Genomic DNA, 25724 nt, shown 5'->3' with positions numbered 1-25724 from the left:
ATGTGTGAGCTTCTATAAAACACAGTAAAATCTGTCTTAGCAACAAGTTTTTTTTATTCTTTATTCCTCTCAAAATAAACGACATCTGATTGGCTGTTCTCATTAGATGACCTGAGTGAGCACAAAACCAGAAACATTTAACTACACAGTGAAGTTTCTTTAGTATTCTGCTGCTCTGGAGTTTTTATTTACAAGAGTGAATGAAAACAGTGTATATGGTACAGTACAACATTTATTTACAAGTACCACACACACACACACACACTATATGTGCCTCTGAAACCAGACTCACAAACAGTGACGGAGTCGCGGGTCGACGAAATGGAAGCGGTGTTCACTTCTCCTCCTTCCCTTTGGTTTTCCGGTACACCATCTCCCTGAAGCTGGACAGGATCTTGCTCTCCCTCTTCCTCCTCTCCTCCTGGTTGAAGGAGGCCAGCGCTCGCTTCTCGTCTGCGCTGTAGATCTGGTTTTCCTTTCTCAGACGCACGGCCTCCATACGGCGATGTCTGCGGGGTTCACCATTCAACACGTTGGTCAGTCATCACACACTTGGAACAGAGTCAGAAGTGAAGTCCGCCCAGAAACGGCCAACAGCCAGTAAAACCTGGTCGTACCTGCTGCCGCTCATCACGTAGCCAGACTTCTCGAAGTTTGCGATCTCCTCGCTCGTGAGACCGATCTCTCCTCTTCTCGGGATACGTTTCCCAGCTTTGACGTACTCTGCCATCGCAGCACCTTCACCCGGCAGCAGCGCATGGCCAAAACTGAAACAAACAAACGTGTATTTAGCAAAAATCAACATAGAGGCTCGTAGCCAAGTCAAATGAGAAGCTTTAGTAGAAGCTGGTCTGAGTTAAAACCTGGAGGCAGTTGAACTGGGAAGACAGTTGAGCCATATCGTTTAATAACATAGTAATACTGGCAACTGTTACTATGTGTCCAGAATTAGATAATAATTAGTACATCGGTACAAACAAAATGCTCCAAACTCCTGGAAACGGCATCATAATAGCATGTGGGTTGACGTGTTGGGATCTTACTTATTTCACTATAAAGGTCATACTTTGTTTTTATAAAACCACAGATGCTCACTGGGTGTTAGCCACAGTATTCTTAGTCAAAGCTCTTCTTTGGTTGATATGCACACAGAAACTATGTTCCATGAAACATTTCTTTTAACCCGTCACATTTATAAACTCATTTGTTTGACACCCCTGACTTTGAGCCCGGCCTGGGACGATAATCAATAAATCATTAAATCGAATGATAAATGAAATGAATAAAAAAAATTCCCGGCCTGGATATATATATATATATATATAGATCGCCATATTACCACGAGGAAAACAAACATGCATGCAGCGTCTTTGTTTTCCTCGTCTGTCGCCTCCAAACAGACTGGTTCAGTCCGTGGGAAAGTGATAGCAACACAAGTAAAGCAGAACCACACCTACTTTCCCCAGCTGGGACTTTCTATTATTTAATATCGTTGTGTCTGCTTTTATATTTGAGTGGGCTTTTTTTCCTTAACAGAGACCGGCTCTATTTTATTGTTTGTGGTTGTGATATTTATTCAATTGCAGTTTTTTTTTTTGGTTGGCAATGGTTAGAAAATGAGAAATAAAGGTTTATTGCATGTGAAAGGGTATACTTGCACTATATAGTATTATTACGATATATATAGAGTGTATCTGTCATCTATCTCGGATATCGTCCAGCAAAACGAGTGCTGGTCACAGGCCTACGTTGAGCTTCGCGTCGTTTCAGAGAGACTCACTCCAGAGGCCGGTCGTCCTGCGACAGGTGAGTGAGAGGAGCCTCGGGGCCGACGATGTGCTCGTCCAGGCTGCTTTTCTCCACCCACATCACGCCGCTGGGATCTTCCTCCTCCTCCTCCTCCTCCTCCTCCTCCTCAGATCCCTCACTGCTGGAGTCACTGGACTCCTTGCGGCTCTTCTTTGCCTTCTTCTTCTTGGACTTCTTGGACCTGCATGAAAATGGGAGGTTTCGTTTGACACACACGGAAGAGCAACTTGCGACAAAGTGAACACGCCGCTGCTTTTTAGCACCTACTTTTTGCTCTTCTTTTTCTTCTTCTTCTTCTTCACTTCATCCTCTGAAAGACAAAAGCACCAAAGGTGTTAATGTGACGCTCTTTCCTGACTGAACTGGAGTCATTACGACCGCCTCACCATCAGAATCGGACTCGAGGTCGCTGTCCTCAGAGTGCTTCTTGTTCTTCCTTTTCTTTGACTTCTTTTTCTTCTTCTTCTTCTTTTTCTTTTCCTCTGTTGATCAAAGCAGGATTCACTACCAATTCAAACTCAACGTGTTGCCTGCAGTCATGCCATCGAGCTGGAAACGCGACAGACCTTCCGAGCTCGACTCCGAGCTGCTGTTTTTCTCATCTTCTTCGACTGGTGTGAATTCATCAGAGCTGAGGGAGAGAAACATCTCACGTCAATAAACCTTTGTGCAGACTGAACAAAGAGGAATGTCTGTGTCTCCACTTACTCTGGCTCTTTCACTCTGGGAGAATAGCCCCAAACTTCAGGACAGCCCAATTCTCCGATCCTCTCCCGCTCCTGCAGACGTCTGCAACAACAACAACAACAACAACACATGGCTCAGCTGGCTGGTCAGACGTTCACTACGAGAGGAGGTATGGAAATCCAGTTCCACATGATGGGAGACTGAAACCCCACAACTCATTTGAAAATAATCAATACACAGTTTTCCTCTAATATTCAGCATCATGTTGTGCCAGTCTGAGGTCTTTTTGCACGTCTTACTTCACTTTGGCCCTCTTCTGTGTTCATTTTTGTCAATTTTGTAGACCAATATTTGCTATTTTGCACTGCTTGTTTAGAAATGACCGTTTTGTCATTTTGCTTTAGTTTGTGGATATTGGACGTATACGTTGCTTGTGTCATTTTATCAGATTAAAAATATTGTAAGGCCACACATTTCTAAGGTTTTCACATGTCCTCCTTGTGTTTTTTCATTCTAATATTCAAAATCAGGCATTCGAGGTCAATTGGTGGCTCTAAACGACACATCTCTCTAAATTGTTGTGTTGTCCATTGTAAGCTGGGATTAGCTCTCACTGGAGCCGACCCTGACGTGGATGAAGCGGCACTCAGACCTGTTTGTTGTCCCACTTTGGTTTGTTTGTGACAGATTTGCGTCTTTATCTGGTGGGCAGACTATGTCATTATAACCGCTGAACAGGGCTTTGACAAAGACAGAACAGCTTCCGCTTGTGATCTTGGGCCCGTTGACAAAACGCCACGAAACGCTGTAGAATCGTCATAATAAGCTCACTACACTCCTGTAGGTTTGTTGTTATGGCAATTATTCAATGAGGACGAGAGAGTGGACATTTCCAAAGGACAATAATATTCTTCTATTATATTATTATGTGGATCATCTGGCTTGTGTAAACCAGTATTTATCAGTCACTTTTGCGCCCTTGATTGGCCTAATGTCCCAGATGGGAAGACCAGGTTATAAAGACTGAGTTGTCTTATCAGAGTCCCTTGTTGTAAAAAAATATTAACTCGTTGTGTTTACTACTTTCCCAGCCGAGAGCGAGGTTGTTCTCATTCTCCAGGCTCTGTGTGGAGATCACTGCTCCTTGTCTGAACATTTTCATATTTAGAAGCTCCATCCTGTAGTTGGAGAGAGAAAAGTCCATCCCTCTGAGCTGCAGCCCGGTTTGGAGACTCCGGAGGAAGACATGGGTCGTCGCTGTCCCAAATGTGCTAAAAAAGCAAGTCTGTTGACTGTTGGCAGCTGGACCTCCTTACCTGGCGATGAACGCCTCCTGCCGCTGTCTCTGAGCGTCGTCTCTCTGCTGCTCGTAGTAATACTCGTCTCTGAAGCCGCCGTGTTTCCCGGGACCGTCCCAGTGGTTGTGTCTGTCTCTGTCTCTGGACCGGGACCTGGAGCGGCTCCGGCGGGGGCTTGCAATACGGATTCGTCGAATGTTCCGGGCCTCCTTGAATCGCCGCTCCCGCTCCTCGCGCTCCCTCTCCCGGTTCCTCGGTTTGGGCAGTTTGGGCCCGAAGCTGTACGGGGACAGGCTCCGGTCGCGGCTGTCGCTCCGGTTCCGGCTCCTGGAGCGGGTCCGAGGCCTCCGAGCCCGGGGGCTCCGGGGTTCAGGACCGCCGTCAGAACTCGACCTGTCCGAATAAGGCATTTTAGGGATTTAACTCGGAAAGATTCGGTTTTTTCGGTTGTTTTTACAGGACGCAAACACGGCGTTTAAGAACAGGAAGTTTCCGCCCGAGATAAGTTCCGGTCTCCCCCACCAATACTTTGGTTCCGCCTATTTTTTTTCCCACGTCCGGGGAAAGAGAATAAACGACCTAAGTAATGATAATAATAATTGATAAAATATTATTTCATTTCATTTGGAAAAACAGAGTACATTATGTTAAAAAATGCCATGAGAAACAAGTTGTGGTCTGGTGACTTAAATGCTTTAGATTTTACGTCCCTAAACTCTTCTTTTAAAATCAAATGGATCAAACTTTTCTTAAAAAAAAAAAAACCCAATTCAATCTGGAACTTAAATTACTGCTCATATCTTTAACTCACTTGGAGGAATGCATTTTCTGGTAAGATACAATACAATTACAAAATCTCTAAATTACTGATAAAACTCTCCGACTAGTCAACTCTTATCATCTTGGCTACAACTTTTCTCCCCATAAATATTTCATTTGGAACAATCAGGATATTGAATTTAAGAACAAATCTCAATTCAGAAATTGGTTGATAAAAACATGTTACTTGTTAGTCAATTACTGAATGACAACGGTCAATTATTTTCTTATGAAATGTTTCTGTCTGTTTATGATTTTCTGTCTGTCACTCCAAAGGTGCTGTAGTATTCGATGCAATACCAGATGGGGTGGGAAGGTAATTGGTGTCGACTCCTAAAGGTAGAAGTTGTATTATTCCAGAACTAAATTGGTATATACATTGGTAAAATCTGTCCTTTATTGAGTGATGAAGCCACTAATCAATGTATTTGACAAATTATTCAAAGAGATATTGTTTCCAAACCTGCAGCTATATTTTATTGGGATATTTACAATAACATAGACTGGAAAAATACTTGGATTCTGTCAAATAAATGTATTATTACTAATAGGGTAAGAGAAGTTACTTTTAAATTGTTCCATAGATGTTATCCGGTAAAGACATATCTGGTTAAATATAAGAAAAATATTGATACTTTTTGTTCTTTTTGCAGCAATGCAGAGGAAACAATTTGTCATTTATTTTGGGATTGCACCTTCACGAATATATATTTTGGATTGATCTAAATAATTTTATAAACATCAAAATCGATCCTTCATACAAATTGAATTTTCAATATATTTTATTTGGCTTTTCACAAACTGATAAAATAAATTCAGAAAAAAAAATGTTTTATCAATCTTTATTATGTTTCACATACATTGTACTAAATTTGCACACTAGTGTCCAAACAAGTTTCTAGTGCCGGCCTTGCTGTCGTCATTGAAATGAGCTTGACTGATTGGCCCATGGGCAGGTGGCGATGACGCTCTGTTATTATCTGCTAATCTGGATTAGATGGCGGATAATTTAACAGCAAAATCGATGATAGCGGATCTGCTTCGGGGACCCTTTTCAAGGTGCCTGTTTGCAGAAGAAATGGACCAAAATTGGCACTGCTGTTGGCATTTGGTGCTGTTTTTTGATTGTAAAGTGGTGTTTCCCATACTATCGTGCACACAGACATTTGTATTCATCCTAAATCACAGAAATATTAGAAATAATTCACTTCTTGTAATAAGTTGTCCACAACCGATCAGCTTAGTATTTATTTGTAAAAAAAAAATATTTGCAGGTTAGGCTTGGCATTTTAAACTTTGTGTCTGTGTCCTGTAAAAATACATTACTATTCAATCTAGGTCACTTCGATGTTACAAATAATTCACTTATTATAATAAGTCGTCTATCTGGGAATCGTCTATCTGGGCTGAAACCAGTGTATTCAGCTTAAAGTTATAAGTTAAATAAATATGTAAAGCAATTGATATTACCAATGTTTTTAAGTTTAATCAACTTGGAGGTAAGTGTTTTCAACTAAAACTTATAAGTAAATATATATGCAAAGCAATTGATATTACTAATGATTTTAAGTGAAACAAACTTGGTATTAAGTGTATTGAACTCTTTACTCTAACTTTATTTTAAGTTAAATTCACTCACATTTTCATAGAACATTACTTCATTTACTTAATTTTTTTAGGGCAACCAGTTTAAAAAAAATGTTCAGTAAACTCAGCTTATCTGGGTTTACAGTTTGATTAAACAATGTGTGATGTGTGACGGCAGTCATCAGTTTCTTGAAACAACATGCGTTTCACACACAGTAAAAAGCGTTTCCAGTGTTACTTGTTCATAGATAGATAGATAGATAGATAGATAGATAGATAGATAGATAGATAGATAGATAGATAGATAGATAGATAGATTCAGATATAATAATAAGAATAATATTAATAATAATAATAATAATAATAGAGAAGAGAAGCGAAAAGAAGAGAAGAGAAGAGAAGAGAAGACTCAGTGTGCATTAAAAACAATGAATACATCACATTTGCACTTGCCATTTCTAAATGGCATTCCTGCGCGTCTTGAATGTCACGTGGCTTTTTCTTTTTCCAGTATGTTGGAGGACCTCGGCCCTGAGCTGGCTGACCTCGGAAGTTGCATCAACACAGCGTCAGTTCTTGCTGCTGCTTCCAGACCTCGTCTGTCAGACCTGCGTGAACGTCTCGGTGCACAGCAGCAGACAGGAGTCCCCCCAGCACGTGGCGTTTCAGTGTCATGCGGTTGCAATGCGAGTGTGAAGGCGCGAGACCTGCATAGTCCATGTTAAACATTAGGGGGCAGTATCAGCACGGTTTCGGATCTCCACAGCGCCTGTCACTAGAAATATCTTTTTCTGTTGTTTTTCCGTGTTTGATTGAATAAATTAGGGACGTTATGAACTAAACAAACAAAAAAGATATTGATATAAAATAAGATAGAAATGTTGACATGTGACTACTATACTGGCATAGGCACTCGTAACCAAACTAAATTATTTGTAATTGTGTGCCTTTTATGTATTTGGTGTTTGTCAAAAAAAATTGCTTTGTGGTTTGATTGCTTATTTAATTTCTTAGATGGATCTACCTAACCTGAGTACAGCTCCCCTGCATGCAGTGCTGTTTGTACAATATAATTTGGACAGACTGTTCTTTGAAATGTGTTCAACAATAGTTTCATGTGTGGATGATTTAATTTGAATAGATAACCATTTAGGTGACTGATAGAAAAATCTGCTCCTGGTTTATACTATTATGAAAAGCAAAATTGCGAGAAATTTACTGGTCCCGATTTCACTGCTGGAAGTCGCAAAACGTGATCATGTATGATAATAAACTCTGTTATGGTTTGACTATTAAATGAAGACCATAGTGAATTAAATCATGTCAGTGATAAAAGAGATGGCAATCATCCCTCACAGCAAAAAGCCTCAGCTCCTCTTCCAAGCTTTTCTGGTACATGTGGATGTGTGGAATATCTGTGCTATGCTAAATGCAACCTGGTATTAGCTTCTTTCCTTACAACACTAACTTGGATACAGGAGAGGCACAGACGGATATCATTGTATGAATCACTGATCCAACCTATGTTCTCTATGTAATCAAAGAGAAGTGTGTCATGGTCCTTGTGGTATGATTTCTACATAATAGCCTGTAATCATGTTGCTATTGTGAGTTGTTGGGCGACTGATGCTGCTTGTATAGAGGCTGACTGGTTCATGGACTGTTGCACCAATAGGCTTGACTTGTCCTCACATCTGGAGTTGAAGCTGGAAATGTTGCTCAGCAGTTGGTGGGTGTCTGTGGAAAAGAAAAGAGGCAAACAGAAAACATACCGAGCTCTTGCCGGTATCCTTGCCCGTGCAGAGACTTTTCTCCAGGCCAAATTGCTGCTTGGTTTACCCTGGATAGCTCCACTACAATGATCAGGACTGAGTTGGGGCTCGGCTGGTATGAGAGGTGGATGCAAACTGACATCCTCATGAGTGCACACCCACCAGCCTATTGCCTTCAGAATGTCTTATTCAGCAATAGAGCAGAAATACAAATAGAAATGCTCAGAAAGATTACCATCAGCAACTTCGTCCAAGGTCAAGACTTTCACTCATCGGGAATGCAAACTAATTTTAATGCTTGTATACAAGCAGCTCAGGATTAATACGAGAAATGAATATTAATGGGGTACAGTGGTGGTACCAGAAAATCAAGACTTGAGTTTGGACCAAGAAGCGGCTCCAGCCAAAGTTTGTAAGGCACATATAGAGGTTGGATGAATATATAGTAGTGTAGCAGTTCACTGTGTAATGAGGCACTTGAACTGGTATAAATTGGAAGATCTGACCTGTTGAATTGAATAGCAACAGAAACAGGAAGGCTGTAGTGAAGTACGAGTGACCCTGGACCCCAGATTGTAATCCACTACTTTATTACAAACTTTGTTTTAAAGTCATTTCAATGCATGTTAACCACACAAGTGTTGTTAAATGTTGAGGGTTTTCTTTCTTTCTTTTTCTTTTTTAAGTATGTTGGTGTTTTTTCACTTCAGGTCATCCAGTTAATTGCACCAAAGAGTGCGCCTCTCTTTGGTCAGGTTGATTTTAAAGTGAAAATGTAATTTCAGCCAATTAGCTCTCATGAGAAGAATCATGGGTGAAGGCTTTCGTTTAATTATTGCACTTCAGCTGGGCTTGACTGTCTATAGGGCCTTTCTTCATGCTCTGTCTTGCATTTTTAAGAGGAATGACATGAAGCAGCAAAAAAATCCATCCCAGGAAAGTAGAAGTCTCTTGTGTAAAACTATGATATTAAATATTAAACTTAGTTTAAGTTGACATATCAGAGGTTTTGTTTTTTTATGGTAAGAACAGCAGATTATTGATGCCTGTGAGGGAAAACGTGAGCTTCTCTTTACAATGACAAAAACTGGTGTTACAACTTTCTTAATTATTTGTATGTTTTGTTTTCCTTATTAGATCTAGGATTATTGACGTGGTTTTCTCCATATTTCCTTTTTTCTACTGTAGTTTAAAATCAGAAATGTCAAACTCATTTTAGTTCAGGAGCCACATGCTTCATCCATACCATAATAACATGAAAAGCTGTAAACATCAATTGCACATCCCCCCCCCCCCTTGTTTGAAAACTTTGAATTGTTTTTTTAAACAAAACCTGACATTTGCCAACCTGACATCTCTAGACGTGAAGTGTAATCTTACATCATATCTGCACCACTGTTTCCCCTCAGACTCAGAGTTGGAAAGAAAATCTTCCACTTCTCTGGTTTCTGATTTCTTAAACCCTTAAAAATGCATGTTATGAAATACTGCTGTTTACAGTGGGATTCATAGTGTGTGTGTGTGTGTGTGTGTGTGTGTGTGTGTGTGTGTGTGTGTGTGTGTGTGTGTGTGTGTGTGTGTGTGTGTGTGTGTGTGTGTGTGTGTGTGTGTGTGTGTGTGTGTGTGTGTGTGTTTAACCATGCAACACAAAATGCCCATTGATTCTTCTTATTCATATTTGAAATTCAATTCAACCACTATGCACTAATTTCCTGGCATTAAGCAGCTGTATGAGAGAGATTATAGGGTGACAGTGTCTCCATGGTTGTGGGATGTGATATAAGCCCAGGGATGATTTGGGCTGACATTTTTCAAATGTGAAAAAGGGTGAGAAGTGCAGAGATGCCAGCTGGCTTACTAGTATCACACTATCAGGAATATAGATTAGATTTTGTTGTGGGGGGGGGGGTCTGTAGGTACACAGGACCAGTATTGAAGACTGAGATTTTCCAGGAGCTATAACTGCACATTTAGATAAAAGTAACCCTATTTTCTATCCAGTGTAGATCAGAATAAGAGGAGGTGCAGTAGGGAATGAGGTGAGAACAGTCAGGAACCCACTGCCCTTCTGATATTTTCAGATGCTTTCCGTCGGTGTGTGTGCCAACATCTTACATGTTATGTTCTATCAAAACATTATGGCTCTCGACAACCTGCCATGCTCCCTGCATAAATTTCAGGCTGAAATAAAGAGCAATAATCCTCTAAACATTCATTTAGAAGCAACTATAAGGACTTGGTTTGCAGAGTAGATTTGGTGTGTTCATGAAAGGCATTTTTCAAATCTCCAATCGCACCTTCTGAGAAATGACATTCCTCTGCACAAGCTGCAAAACATTCTATAATTACAACTTCTTAAAAAAAATGTACCAGAGATCAAAAGAGTCCATGTAAAGTAAGAAATATTGCTTGAAGTGATAAACCAAGCAAAAGCCCACCTGACTCAGCAACGTCTTTCAGCTCTGTGGAGCGTTTTAGTGTTTTTTGAAAATATTGTTTGGCTTTACGGTCTGATTTCAAGCCTCATGAAAAAGCTCTGACAAACACCCTGTATGTTTTGTGCTCAATAGCAAATAGCAAAGTAAAGATAAGACTAGTAAATAACAGGCAGTTCATTTAAATACACAACTGTTTTGTTTTAAATCTTGTGGTTTTTCAAGAAACACAAACGTGTGCGTTATCAGAGAAGCGGCCTCCTGTGTTGTGTGCATTGAGTCGATGGCGAGCACAGAGAGGAGCTCAGACGACAGTGAGCCGCAGGAGATGAGACGTGTGTTACAGTTTCTGCTGCACGTCCATAAACGCCTAACGCAACGCGTAAACTTGTAATCTGAGTCTCAACGTTGAGTCATGAAGAGCGGAGGAAGGACGTTAGCTTTGAAGCTCAATTTTAAACGTGGAAAGGAAAGTAAAAGAGCACCAAATCTCTCAGATGTTAATCCACAGGGACTTTCTCCTTGTCAGCTCTCCTTGCTTCAGCGTACAACTAGTGGTTAGAAAACAGAAGAAGACAATGGCCTCCTCTTCATGTCGGAGGCTGATGAAACTTCAACACTAACTGTGTTTACCTCAGTGGGCTGCTTGAAAGCATCGCTTTGCAGGTTTCTGTTCTTGCTTGAAATACCTGCAAGATGGAACATTTAAGTTACTCATTATAGAATATTACCAGAAAAATAAAAAAATCCTGTTGGTTTTTGTGTCAGGACAAAGTAACCATTATGATTGACTATTTTGTATATGACAAAAAGTCATATTATATCCGAATAATTCATTTAACTGTAGTTTAAAAAGAAAAAAGAAAAATCTCCCTGATGATCTGTAAAAGTTTACATTTTTTCTTGCTGCACTTTTCACATTGTTTACCGTTTACTGTTCTACCGTGTTGCACCAATACTATCAAAACAAATTCTTGGTATTGTGTAAACTATACCTGACTCTGAACCCATATTTGAAAGTCACCAAATGTGGTCACTTGCCTGATAAAGGATTCAATTCTAACTTCTTGCAGCTCTTTTTAAGCTTGATACAAGTATTTTCTTTATTGAGCTAGTTACTCACGCATGGAATGCAGATGGTTAAAGTAAATTTTGTAATGCCTTTGTTTCTCTTCATGACATTGGTGTAAAGACATAAATCATTTATCCTGATGATTACTGACTGAATGATACAGACAAAAGTAGCAGTGTAGCCTTGTGGCCGTAGACAGAAAACCCTCCTGGTATCAATCTGGGCGTTTCTGAGTGGACTTTGCATATTTTTCACCCCAGAAATGTGCTTGCTGATTATAACTTGCACCCATGTTCGAATGTGAATGCGCATGACTCTCTGTCTCTGTCTTATAATGGACACCATGAAGTGGCTTAAGATGGATCTGGTCTGAGGTCGTTGGTTCAGAATGCACCGTAATGACATTATCTGATATATCTGATCCGATATATATACACTGCTCAAGAAAATAAAGGGAACACCTAAACAACACAATGTAACTCCAAGTATATATAGTATACTAATATAATACTAATATAGTATATAACTAAGGACAGCAGATGGAGAGGGGTTTAAATACACAGGTAAGGGAAGCGCACAGGTGGAACTCAATGCAGGGAGCACACAGAGGGAGAAGATCATTGGTTGAGTGGAAACATGAGGTGAAACACACAGGGGCAGACACTGAGACCTGACAATTGTAGTGTTCCCTTTATTTTTTTGAGCAGTGTATATAATAAATAAAAGGCGCTTTTTGGTAGTGTTGTAGTTTAATACAAGTAAACAAATACAGTAGAACAAGTTTGTCCAATTGTATGTTAAGTGTAGGGGAATAAGGTAATTTGTCCACACTGTTTTCTGGATTAACACTGAATCATATTTATACTTCAGAAACACTAGCATAACAACTCCACAAAAAACTTTGCTTTAAATGTAATTTTGACAGCTTTGGTGGAAACATTTCAGTGCATCAATAATTTTGGAGAAGACAGTTTGTGCTCAGCTGCACTTTGATACGATGATGTGTGTCTGTTACTCACTGAGATAGATGAGGCGGGGAAAATAAAACACTGTACCGAGTACAACGGGTCACCTGGCATAACGTGAAATACAGTGGCAGTAACAGTGAAGGGTCTCTGGAGGAGGTGGAAATGCCCAGAAAAAGACATCCATTGGGACACATATGTGGAGGACTAGAGCAGCCCCCCCCCCCCATGAGACCCCAGAAGTGGCGCTCAGGGGCAAAGGTCATTGATGGATTGGTGAATTGTAGGCAGTCATTAGTGTCCAGCTGCTCCCCATCTGCAAGGTCCTGCCGAGGAGAGTGGATTTGTTTTACGTAATGCAACTCCTGACGACCGTAACAAATTAAAACTGTGAATTATGAGCCTCGACGTTTACATACACACATACACCTGACACCGCCATGTATATGAAGGCACAGAGTCCTCTTCCTTTCTGAAAGCAAACACGGGCTTAAAAGCAGGAAATCACCTTTTCAGGACAGATTTGTGCTTATCCAGTCAGGCATACTTACAAAGAAACAGACATGCATGGGCAATCACTGATTACAGACGCAGAAACAGATGTCTGCAGACATACGCCTACATGCTTCACACACATACGCATGAACACGCAGACCGGCGTACGAACGCAGATGTGAGCAGACAAATGTGAACATACTCATACAGCTGGAGGAGTTTTTTTTTTTTTCACACAAAAAAAGAAAAAGGCAAATGCAGCAGTGTTTTGTACTCATGGAGACACTTGTCACAGAGTGAAAGTCATACTGTTTTCACTGCTGCTGCAGCTCATGAACTGTGGGAGTCATCCAGAGAGACAATGACATTTTTTTTCAAAACAAGATAAAAAAAACAACAAAAACAAAACTACTGGCATATTTACACATCACTGCATACTGAACAAAATGGGATATCAGTTCTTTTGCACAGATGATTTCAAATGTTGCAGTGTTTCAATGATTGTAGATCGGATCGTCTTCATTTTGACGGCTGGGCAGGACTAAAGGTGTGTTTACACACAATGACGACGAGTCAGGAATGGTATCAATCTCCTGACCACGGATCACGATTCTGACCTGAATGATAGTATTCAGGGCCGAGGCGTCACGTGCAGTCACGGACAGTCGTGACCTGCTATCGTGCATCACGAGTCATTATGCACATTCACCAATCCTGCTCTGCGGTGTCACACACTGATGGATCATAAATAATCATTCATAATGCGTCACTGCTCATCGTCACTTTCTCTCACCAATCTGTCAGGAATGTGACGAATGTGGAGAATTTGTTTAATACACTGGTGGATCCTGCTATGAGTGATGTGGGCAGCCGCCCAGGGCCCAATCTGTGAATGAGTATCACCCCGTCTCAGATACGTCTCGTGGAGGTGCAGGTGCTTTTACACAGACATGATGAGCCACGGATATCATTTTTCCATCATTCCTGGCACATTTTGACACGTTTGTTGTCCTGACAAACCTCTTGTGAAGGACTTTTGAAATCTTCTTGATACTTGTAACCTTGCTCAGTGTGTGTCTGGCTCCACACACGAACGTGGGCATACTTTAGATCTGGTTCTTTGTCATGGTCTGTCTGTGAGTGACTGGAGACGGGTGACAATGTGCAGTCTGATCATCTGCCTGTGTTATTTCAGATTGGCTTTTCCCCGCGCTGCAATTAAAAACTGCTCTCCTGCTTGACTCTGTCGTACTTTTAACTCTTCCACTGCTGGTCTTTTCTCTGCTGCAATAAACCAGCTCTGTGTCTCCCCTGAAATGACTGATACAGAGGAGCTCAGCTCTGGGATTCACTCATCCTGCACCACCATTCTGGACTCTGTGGCTCCATTAGAAACTAGGCGGCCTAAAGCCAAACCTGAGCCCTGGTTCAGTGACAGAACCCGGGCAGTCAGACGGGAGTGTCGCAGAGCAGAGCACAGGTGGAAGAAGGACAAGCTGCATGTTTCCTTGCGAATGAAGAGAGCTGGCATAAATATCAGAACACTGTAAAAGATGCTAAAAGGGAGCACCTGTCAAAAATAATCCTGGAAAACAGCCATGACTCACGCCTGCTTTTTAGAATGATTGACAATGTTTTAAATGGCCCACAGTCTGTTATCCCGGAATCATCCCCTGAAACATGTGAAAACTTCCTGCATTATTTCATTGACAAAGTTTTTGCCACCAGGGTCCTGGTTCCAGCTCCTGGCTCCGATCCCTCTGACTCTGCTCCTTGTCTGGCTCCATTTGAAGAGTTTGAGCCAGTGACATTTCAACTTTGAGAGAATGTGGTTGCACATATCAAGGCCTCAGGTTTCCCCCGGGATGCTATCCCTCCTCATCTTTTTAAAGAAATCTTTCACAGCACAGGGCAGCTCATCCACACTATTATTAACTGCAGCCTGTCGTGAGGCATTGTTCCTGTAATTTTTAGACATGCAGCAATGCAGCCTCCTCTTAAGACAAAAGGCCTTGACCAGACTGTCTTGGCTAATTTTAGGCCGTTCTCCAAGCTGCCTTTTTTTTCAAAGATTTCAGAGAAGGTTGTCCACGCACAGCTTAAGGCCGACCGAGAGGAGTTTTTCAGTCTGGTTTTAAAGCCCTGCACAGCACAGAGTCAGCATTGCTCAGGGTTTTTAATGACACACTGCATTCGACACCATGGACCATAAAATCTATTGATTTCCTGGGACCTGGTGGGCATCCGTGGTACTGCACTGGCCTGCTTTAGGTCCTATCTGGCAGACAGAGCCATGTGTGTTGGCCTTGCTGGCTCTGAATCCTCCTCTGCTCCTCTCACATATGGGGTTCCACAGAGCTCATTTTTAGGGCCCCTGGGTTCTGGTCTCACGAGGCACGGCATCTCTTTGCACTGTGATGCGGACGACAGCCAGATTTATGTCCCACCCAAAAAGAAAGATGCCTCCTAACTGTCACCTCTTCTGTCATGCCTTGATACACATTAAAGCCTGGATGACTTTTCACTTTCTACGTTTCAAGGAAGACAAGGCTGAGGTGATGGTGTTGGGGCCCAGTGGCTCCTGTGAACCCCACCTTTCCACCTGGGTCCCCTGGCTCCACACCTGAAGCCAGTGGTTATAAACCTCGGTTTTAGAATGGGCAGTGATTTTAAACTGGACTCTCAGATTAGGGCAGTGGTTCAGTCCAGCTTCTTCCACCTCAGAAGGTAAGAGGGAGGCCATTCTGGCTCTTCTCTACTGGCTGCCTGTGCATTTTAGAATTCATTTTAAGATTCTTTTATTTGTTTTTAAATCCCTGAATACTCTCGCCCCACCTTACCTCTCTGAGCTGCTCCACCCCGACACCCCTGAGAGGGGATAGGGCCTTTTCTGTTGTGGCTCCTCTGTTGTGTAATGAACTCCTCTGCCCGTCAGACAATCCCCCTCACTGTCCACTTATAAAACTCATCTTAAGACACATTTTTATTCCTTGGCTTTTGACCATGTTTGAAACTCTGCCCCTGTTTTTATTGTTGCCAATCTTATAGTTTGTTTTACTCTATTTTGCTATTTTTACTCTTCTATTGTATTTTTTAAATTCTGTCTTTTATGTGAAGCACTTTGGCTTCAGCCACAGCTGTTTTAAAGTGCTATATAGATAAAGGTGACTTGACTTGACTTGACATTTTTTATGTGACATAATGCATCTGAATAAGGCCATGTTTACATGGCCTTATTCAGATGCATCCTGAATCCTGAATGCAGGGTTTCTGGAAAAAAAACCAGTGATATTTCTCTGCATTTGGGCCGTGCATTTACACATAAACGTAACACAAATTATGATTCCTGAAACCTCCGGCAATAGTGGAAATCTGGATAAAATCCGTGTCTCTGTTTGCATCTAAAGAGGAATAGGTGGATATTTATGTCACAATTCGTGATGTCATGTTTCTTTCCAGGATTTTGATTGGCTATCATGGCTTCATGCTTCTTGCTACACTGCCCCCTACAGGCTTGGCTGCTCATAGCAGCTCTGACCCAGCTGTATATGTGGGTCAGTGTAAATAAAGATTTTTTTTTTTTGGGAAACGTAGAGGGAAATATCCATTTAAAAAAACAAAAACTGGGTATGTGTAAATGTGGCCTCGGTGCGCAACATTCCAGATATTCATGGTGCTTGTTTTTTTGCTGCCAAAAAATCTTCCAAAAATAGCAAGACTTGCCTCGATATGTGAAGTTTGAGCATGTGGATTGGTTGTGATGTGTGTTGATGCATTATACTGCGTGACAGCATTCGCTCCGCTACCGCGTCTTCCTCTCTGCGCAACTGTGTGGCATTTCTCTGGATGCGGTCCGATCTGGAATGATGTGAACTGTTCAGCAGGTGATGGAAGAGTGAATGGGGGTGTGTATATATATAAATATATATATATATCCATACATACAGTACATACATACCCAGTCGCAGACCTGACTTGTTTTCTGCCCTGGGTGAACATCCGTACCTCCACGAGACGCATCTGAGACGGGGTGATTCTCTTTTCCTCTCATGCTCGGCGTGCTCATTCACAGATTGGGCCCTGGGCGGCTGCCCACATCACTCATAGCAGGATCCACCAGTGTATTAAACAAATTCTCCAGATTCGTCACATTCCTGACAGATTGGTGAGAGAAAGTGACGATGAGCAGTGACGCATTATGAATGATTATTTATGATCCATCAGTGTGTGACAGCGCAGAGCAGTATTGGTGAATGTGCGTAATGACTCATCATGATCCACCACCGTTTTGTGCATTTACTTGTAACACATATGACTGTCCGTGATGGCACGTGATGCCTCGGGCCTGAATCATACAATTCAGGTCAAAATCGTGATCTGTGGTCAGGAATTGAGATTCGTGCCATTCCTGACTTGATCATTATGTGTAGACACACCTTTAGTTCCCTCTTCAAACTTGTCCAAAGCTGCAGCCAATCTCTCTATCCCTCCACCTATCACTCTCAGACTATCAGACCCTCAAGACAGTTGAGCTCCTGCAGTGAAGCTCCGGTGCACGCTGGAATTGGGCACGCTCATGTGACGAGGCCCAGAAGATCAACAAGGACAAATAATTGTCTTTGTCAATGCACTTGCAATGCAACCTACTTCTTAACACATTCGGTTGGACCTCTCCGCATGTGAAAACTCACCAACTTCCTTCTTTTTAAGGAACTGAAGCACTTCTTGTCTGGTTCCAGATTTTTTTAGTGAAGGCAGCGATGTCACTCTTTAAACCCTGCAGGTTCCAGCTGTATGGTTGGGTATAATAAGGTTATTTCCTGAGCCAGAATCACTGGTATGAACAGAAGAGAATGAGTGAGGTGTCAGAGCCCTGAAATAAATCACTGGAGACGGGATACCATCCTGCTTTCAACAAATGTTTTCCTTCACAGACGGAATTTCTAATATTTGCAAGCAAAAAACGTAACAAATAGATAGACACGATGAAGAATGTGTTCCATTCTGGCTGATCAGACTATTGACAGCAGGTTATTTTACATCCTGCACACTCCGTCATGATATCTGTCAAAATATGTGAAGGGAAAGGAACACAAACTTTGGATTTCATATATTCCATCCATCCATCAATTTATCTCGATCAATAATATAGTATCAAGTTCTAACTTCATTCTAACAGTCAGAAATAACAAAGTGCCATGTTTGATGGTATGTTATGATTACGTTATGTGGGGGAAAAAATCCACATTATGAAGATAAAGATAAATGTCTGCAATATTGTGAAATAATTAATTACTGTATCCTATCAAATGTATTTATTTTTCGTGCTGTGGGAATGTTGTATTGGAAGCAGTGAGGTTCAACATCTGTTATTCTCTAACCTCCAGCTGCTTCTTTGCAGTGCTACATAATTTTCGTGTTAATCAATTTCACCTCTATTATGGAAAGCGTGTCTGTTGTACACTATCGCACACTCAGGAGGCTTCATTGCAACTTTGCTCCATTTTGTGACATTACAGCACAGTTGTGGAAACTTTACGCAAAGGAGAGTGTTTCTTTCTGAAGTTGCATCACTGAGTTGCATCAACTCAAACTGAATGATACAGATTTGAAACACCTTGTGGCATCCTGCACTAACTTTGGCAATGGATATCAATTATATGCAACTGATTCAGTATTATGAGGAATAACGGCGAGTAGATTGTGTGAATACACTGAGTTTTAATCACACTTGGTAATGACAAGACATTATTTAACAGTTTCCAAAAGGCATGTTGTGAAGAACACTGTGAGTTTTTTGTGAGCAAATTAAGCTGACATGTTTCATGAGACCTGGTGGTACTTTCCTGCTGTGTGTAAAGCAATTAGTCGGTGGAATCAATCTTACGTCTGCTGTGCAAACAGAAGACATGGGAGCCACACACAGTCTGAAAATACCAGCGGTGAAAGTGTGTTTTGATATGTTGCAGTGAAAATGATCCGGTGTTACTGATAAGAGGTTTTAAATCCCCGGAGTTGCATTTCATTGTTGCTATTGATTGATATTGAATTCACAGCCACCGTTGGGTATAAACTGCGGGAAATATAAGAGCAAGGGCAGTGGGGATGAATAAATCCAAGTGATACAAAAAGTTATAGAAAATCTAGGTCATATTAGAAAGGAATGAAGCAGAAAGAAGCTGAGTAAAACATCATCTTTCTTCCTTTGTTTGGTGTTTCAGGATGTTTTATCCGGCCATTTCACCCGGCAGCTCCTCCATCGAGCGCAGATAACCCAAATAAGCAGTGAGCCATCCTTTCTGTAAATTATATATATATATATATATATATATATATTTTTTTTTACTTCAAACTGAGCCTCGGACAAAGCTGAACACTAAATCATAATAAATCTGAAACTGAACCCTGGGAAAGCCATCACTGCTTGCTCAGATTGGTGCCATTAATGTTTGAAAAGCATCCACCTCACCAAACGAGTCCACACCAACCTCACAGAATAAAAGATTCACTCAGCGTTGGAGTTCTCCCTGTGGATTTAACACTCATTTTGCCACTTATAGGCAGTATGATGGATGTCCCCTCTCCCAGCATGTAGTGTTCTGAAATAACCTCACCCAAGTGATCAGAAATCATGTCAGTAATGCAGATTTATAAACAAACAGTTGCTTTCATATTTATTTGAGTCTGTCTGTTTTAAATCCCTCACGAGATAAAGGTGGGAATTAATTCTAATCATCCATTATCTCATTGCATAAGCTAACTGAACACTTTGTGTTGTTTAATATTAAATATTTTAAGTTCAGTAAAAGTAGCAGTCTTCAGTAGACTTTCCTCTCTATTATTACTGCAAATACCACCTCAGGTTTCTGTACGCACGTTTACGGAAATGTCTTCCTAATAAATTATAGGATATGTTCTCCATAGAGGATCTGTATGAAAATGTTGGTATTTTCATTTCTTTTCATTTATTCAGCGCTGTAAATAAAAATATTATTGGACTCACAGCCTATCTTTTGTAAAAACAACCACGGATCTGACCTACTTGAATCATGAGTACTACTACAGCACTCACACAAGGGGTTTTGTTGATTTATTTCTCATTTGGTGTGGTTTCTGGCCAGCAGTAACAGAATTGAACAAAAATAATTATTCCTTAAGATATCAATATGTACAAATACAAAAAGAAATGAGACTTCCAAATAAGTTAAAATCTTGCAAGATAAGGCAAGACCAGAGTTCGAATTACGGGGGAGCTAAGGGGAGCTGGGCTCCCCTGAAAGGGACCTGAGCTCCCCTGAAAGCCTAATTTGGAAAATTTAGGGGGAGCTCTAAAAACACTGGCACTGGTCTGATCGGAAAGTAGGGCTCCCCCGAAAGCCACGTTGTAATTCGAACCCTGGGCAAGACAAGTCTGGCTCTAATATCAGCCACAATATTACAAATCCTGCTTGCAAGGGAGAACCTTAAACTCCAAAGTAGAAAAAGTGGGTTTACAAAGTGGTGCCTCATTTAGTGTTGATAGCAGCCTGTAATTCTGTTACCATATGGTCTATTGCCATAGAAGAGAGCAATCAGCATTAACCCCAGGGCTTTTGCATTATATTTGGGTATTAATAAACTTGTTAATGTGTGAAAAGATATGTGCACATCATTGTGCATATGATCCAGTGTGACCTGAACATGCATTTGTCTCCTTCTGGTTCACTTTCACACCTGCCTCCAACCTGTCTGTAAAATTAAAGTGTGAGTTTTCTCAAAATTGGCTGATGACAACAGCTATAGACTCTACAAGCATTAACGACGTAATTGGCCTATATGAGATTTCTGAGCTTCTATTAGTTGAGTCAGGAACTGGACGGCACACCAGTTTGTCAAGAAGGTCAAACGAAAGTGTTTGCTAAAGAATGAAATCCATAGAACATGACCACCGAAACAATACAACACAGAGAGTGAATTAGTGTCACTTTAATAAATACTTCATGGTCAGGCCAAGTGAGCTGCACCACAGATTGATCCAGGAGGTAGAAGCTTTTAAACCAAACACAGTTGCAATGAAGGCTATGTTGCTGGCAGTGGCTGTCGTCAGACAGACGGCAGATAAAGTCCTGTTAAGGTTGCAGGGAGGTGGGAATGGTTCCAACCTAAATACTTAATTCAACACACACACACCTTTGTTGTTTGCTCTTTTACTGATGCATTCAATATCCCAAATCATTTGTGCTATTATTAACCTTCCATTCATATTGAACGAATGTAGTTATTGTGATATTTGTTCCCCACAATAACGAAATGAAAATCTAATATTGTGACAGCCCAGATTATTACAGTCGGTGCGGTGACCATATTGTAAATGCCAACCGCTTCAGCTTCCCAAACCTACAACTCTCACAGCAATCTACTGCGAGCGCCGGGTCAGCTCGCATTCTACCAGACGTAATTGTGACAATTTCTACTTGATGTGGAAATTCGGGCCACAATTGATTGTATTCTACTCAGTCTCAGGAAACAGAACGTCAACAAGATTACTCATCATAGATGCCCTAATTTTCAGTTTTTATTCATGCTTTTTAGAAATGTATTTTAAGTTCATGTCTGCTTTTATAAACAAATATATATCCATAGGAACAAATCTTATTGAATGCAGAATTTCGGTTTTCTCATTCAACAACTGTCAAAAAAAGGAGTTTTATTAGCTTTATTATTATTATGTTTTATCTATACAGTATGTTATGATTGGACTGAATTTGACCTCGATGAACGTGGAAATGAAGTTACAAAGAGTTCAATGAGTTTCTTTTGGGGGAATTTCCAGCATTCACACAAATGTCGTTTTATCTCTCGTGAGTGATTTTTATGGGAGTAAAACTCCAATTTGACAAATGTTATCATGGGCTGTAAGAAATAAAGAGATGATTTTCAGCATTGCTTGTGTTTTTCTACAGAATGCTGCACAATGAAAATGAAAATGTGTGACTCTTGGAGTAACGAGTCTGGTATAAATCAGCTGAATGGAGCATTTTCTGAACATTCACATTCATCACAGCAACAGTTTCCCTTCACACTGGCAGTTAAATCAGCACTCTTTCTTACTTTGATGCTCTGTTTTAGAGGTCACGGCTCTGGGTGATTTCACCAACAGTGGAGAAATATACAAACAAGTTGTTAATTTATTTTTTACTGACTTTTAAAAGAGAGCATTGTACACTCCATCTACATGGTTTTTTGTTGAGTCCCATTTCTCTCAGCTTCCTCTCCAGTGCTTGTTCAGAATCTGCTTTAAAAGTAAACTGCTGTGCAGAAGCTTTGTTCTCACTTCTGTCAGAGTTTTCAACACAAACAGGCTTTTCTTTTCACAACTGTTGCAGCTGGATGCTGTACATTGTTGTTTGAACACCATAATCCACCTCTGCACTACATTATTCAATAATCTTATTTAGATGGCTTAACATGAGGGATACGGGTTGGAGTTTGTTCAAGTGGTGTAGGATTAGCTGCAAGGACATCTTTGGGATGAGGCTGGGCTTTGGCACGCCTTTTTGTGGATGTGTGATCTTTGTTCAGCTTCTCCAGCTTCCTCCCACAATCCAAACACATGCTTGTTAGGTTAAATAATGACTGTGAATTGTCTATACCTGTGTGTGTGGCTACCGGACTAAAAAAGTGGGTATTAATTAAAGGTGGATGGATTATTGTAATAGATAATTTAAGCACAAGACCAGCGAGGCTGTTTTGCATACCAATCTGCTCGTGTACCATTTTATCAACAATCTGATGTCAAGTTGAACATGGATTCATGATGACATCTCTTCAAACAGCCCTCTGGACATCACCAAAAAATGAGCAGTGAAATTAAATAAAATGAAATAACCACTATGTATGCTGCCATAATGATGTGTGTGTGTGTGTGTGTGTGTGTGTGTGTGTGTGTGTGTGTGTGTGTGTGTGTGTGTGTGTGTGTGTGTGTGTGTGTGTGTGTGTGTGTGTGACCAGGCTTTGTATCTACTGTACCTGTTGACTGTTTTGATGAATTGCACTGAACTTTGGTTGCTGCTTTACTTTATTATTGAAATGATTTGGTACAAAGTCTTTGACACTTTCAACTTATTATCATGATGATTTGACCTTTTCAATGTAACAATAATTATGTTTTGTTGTGAAAAAGCTCCCCCCAGCTGAATCATCTTCACATTGGAACCAACAAATGTCAGACGATCAGACCTGGTCGGGTCTGATGTTTGATCAGTTTTGATATGCTTACTTATGTTTGGTACTTCAAACAATCTTTCCACCCCAATCTTTGCTAAATATTGCCAATTATGGTTTAATATATCTCTTCAGAAATAATCAGAACTAATATTCTATCAAAAGGGACATGGGCTCATAGTTTTGGTAGAAGGTCACACCAAAGTTCATTCAATTAGAAATTTCCCTCTAGTGTTATTCCTATTAGACACTATGACTGATTTACTCTGCTATTGGCCTCGTTTAATAACGTACATGTATAACTACCATGGATTATTACTTCCACAGGTTTTTGACATCAACCTGTTAAGAGTGGAGGTTTATGGGTGGCTTTGTTGAAGTTCACACCCTGATCCGAAGACACAGCCGACTGAGAGGTGAAGCGTAGCTTCATTTTCATCAGCTTTGTCTTTCTCACATCGAGTAAAACATGAATACATGCACAGCTCATCCAAGTACCTCTTCTGCAAAGGTTCAACTCTGCCTGACTGCTGCACAAAATGTTTTTATCGGCTGTAAAGGACTTTGAGTCCAGTAAGTAAAGGGCAGCCAGTTACGGCAGATCAGACGAGGTCACAGTTGGCTGGATTATGCTATAAATCCTCTTCTACTCTCTCTTAAAACCATTTGGCTGGACTTTGTTGTGAACACTTTTCTCTTTTGTCGCCCTCAGAAATGTGACCAGAGGGTAGTAACTTCAGTAACAAGAAAACAAAACAAAACAACAAAAAGACTACATGATGCTAATATGTTCACACGGTGATCGGAGAACGTTTATTTGCAGCACCTCTGCTCACGTTCAGAATTTCCAGGCTTGTGGCCGTGAGCAGAAAATACTGAATCAGTCAATACTGTCAAAGCACAAACAGGCTTTGTACAAGAGTTGGCAACACTTTGTAAATCACCCGCTTGCTTCTCAACTCTGAGCTCCTTTATCGCAATGTTCACATACACAATGAGAAATAAGAGTACGACGCTCACGAACACCGAGCACAGCAGCAACAGGTGAAGAGTTACTGCTTTTCTGTCCAATAACTTGTGTCGTCTCTGATAAAGACCAAGGACATATATTTTCAATCAGCAGTTTTTGTAGCTTCAGCGATGTCGAATGGGAAGTTAAAGAGAGTTTGAGTTCTCCAGTGTCAATGGAAACGACGATGAAGAGTTGTTGTATGTACTCTGGTTGGTCACAATTCTTCTTTATAGTCCTGCTGGACATGGTGCGTCCGTCCAGGGTGTCCAAGCAAAACGAAGCTCTATTTGTGTTCACGTTTCCAGTATTGGTCAGAAGCATTGGTCCTCTTACAGTCATTTGTGGGAAGCTGTCCTGTCGTCTCCTGCTTCTTTCTGTACACGTAATGCAGCGGGCAAAGTAGAAACAAAGCTTACTGGCTTCAATTTCAAACAACAGGTACATACGTTATGTCTTTGTGTCATACACATCTGCAGTATTTTTTTTCATCGTAGCTTTGAATACATATACAGCTGGATAGCCCGAAGCTGGGACCATCCACAAATAACTTCATTTCAGCTTGACTTGATTGTGACATGAATGTACAGTTGCAGTGCGGTGAGGGGGCGTCAGCCTGCACGAGGCTCCACACTGAGCGAGAGGACTGGCAGGTGGAATCTGACTATCGAGACACAAAAATAGAAAAAACTGAATCACTGTACATATTTAGCAGGAGGAATTATGGCCACATGGTCCCTTCCCCCCCCTCTAAACTGCTTGGGTCCTCCCATCTGCTTGGTATTAGGAGGGTCTTTAGTACACGTTGTTGAAGTCCTTAGAGTTGGTTGTTGAGGAGACGGAGGAGCAACAACAGCAGGCCGAAGGCAGCTTGGAGCATTAGACTGTGAGGTGATGCAGAGTTTTGGAGGCTGTTAGACGGCAGAGTAGAGTGACCCACCAGTAGTTCATTCCCTAGAGGCTGAGAGGAGACAAAGACATCCATTCATGGCTGTTTCAATCTCGTTTCAATACAGCTGAATGTGTTACAGTTTTTTTGGGGGGGGAGTTTGAGGTGGTCATTATCAGCCATGCAACTCAGTGGTATTATATCCCAGAATTCACCTTGGGGCTGAAGGCTGACAATAATAAAGGTGAAAAACATGTCACGCTTAATGCGAAATACGTGTTTGCAAAACTTTTGAGGTAATTGTTCATTTTGCACAAAAATGTAAAATTCTGTTTTATGATGGAACTAATGTTCAAATTTGTAAAAAAAAAAAAAAAAAAAAAAGTAAAGTACACACATTTTTTAATTCTTTAATGCAGAATACTAATTGAAATAGTGTCATATATGCTGAACTGGTCTTGGATTTCTAAATAAGTGAGTGAAAAACACTTATGCAAGGACAGAAAAAGTTTATAAAAGCAGTAACCTTCAGCTTTCATCTCTTGAAAGATATGCTGCTGTTTTCTCAATGTAGGCATCTGTCGATATGCAGAAGCAGCTCTGTTGCTGTGTATCCCACCTTCTACTTGGTTTATTTCACCATCTTTCTGTTTATTTCTTGCTATCTTCCAGTGTATCTTATTA

General features: G+C 40.9%; 2 protein-coding genes across 2 annotated transcripts in view; both read right to left on the bottom strand.

The window, feature by feature from the left end:
* Positions 1–42: 42 nt before the first annotated feature.
* Positions 43–4285, bottom strand: nkap (NFKB activating protein). The gene is made up of 8 exons (XM_080502200.1): positions 3813–4285; positions 2518–2598; positions 2376–2440; positions 2196–2291; positions 2077–2119; positions 1781–1990; positions 618–767; positions 43–509 (listed from the first exon to the last, which is right to left on the bottom strand). Exons 1-8 carry the CDS (start codon positions 4202–4204, stop codon positions 335–337), a joined length of 1212 nt encoding a protein of 403 aa, XP_080358326.1. The 5' UTR covers positions 4205–4285; the 3' UTR covers positions 43–334.
* Positions 4286–24001: 19716 nt separating this feature from the next.
* Positions 24002–25724, bottom strand: part of gfra4b (GDNF family receptor alpha 4b) — a 63131-nt gene continuing 61408 nt past the window's right edge. The window contains exon 8 of the mRNA XM_080502336.1: positions 24002–25112. Coding sequence (XP_080358462.1) covers positions 24969–25112 — 144 coding nt within the window. The 3' untranslated portion in view covers positions 24002–24968. The remainder of the gene's footprint in view (positions 25113–25724) is intronic.

This window comes from Blennius ocellaris (assembly GCF_963422515.1).
Source record: "Blennius ocellaris genome assembly, chromosome: 9".
In the NCBI taxonomy this organism is placed as follows: Eukaryota; Metazoa; Chordata; class Actinopteri; order Blenniiformes; family Blenniidae; genus Blennius; species Blennius ocellaris.
This window is presented reverse-complemented; position numbering and strand designations above follow the sequence as displayed.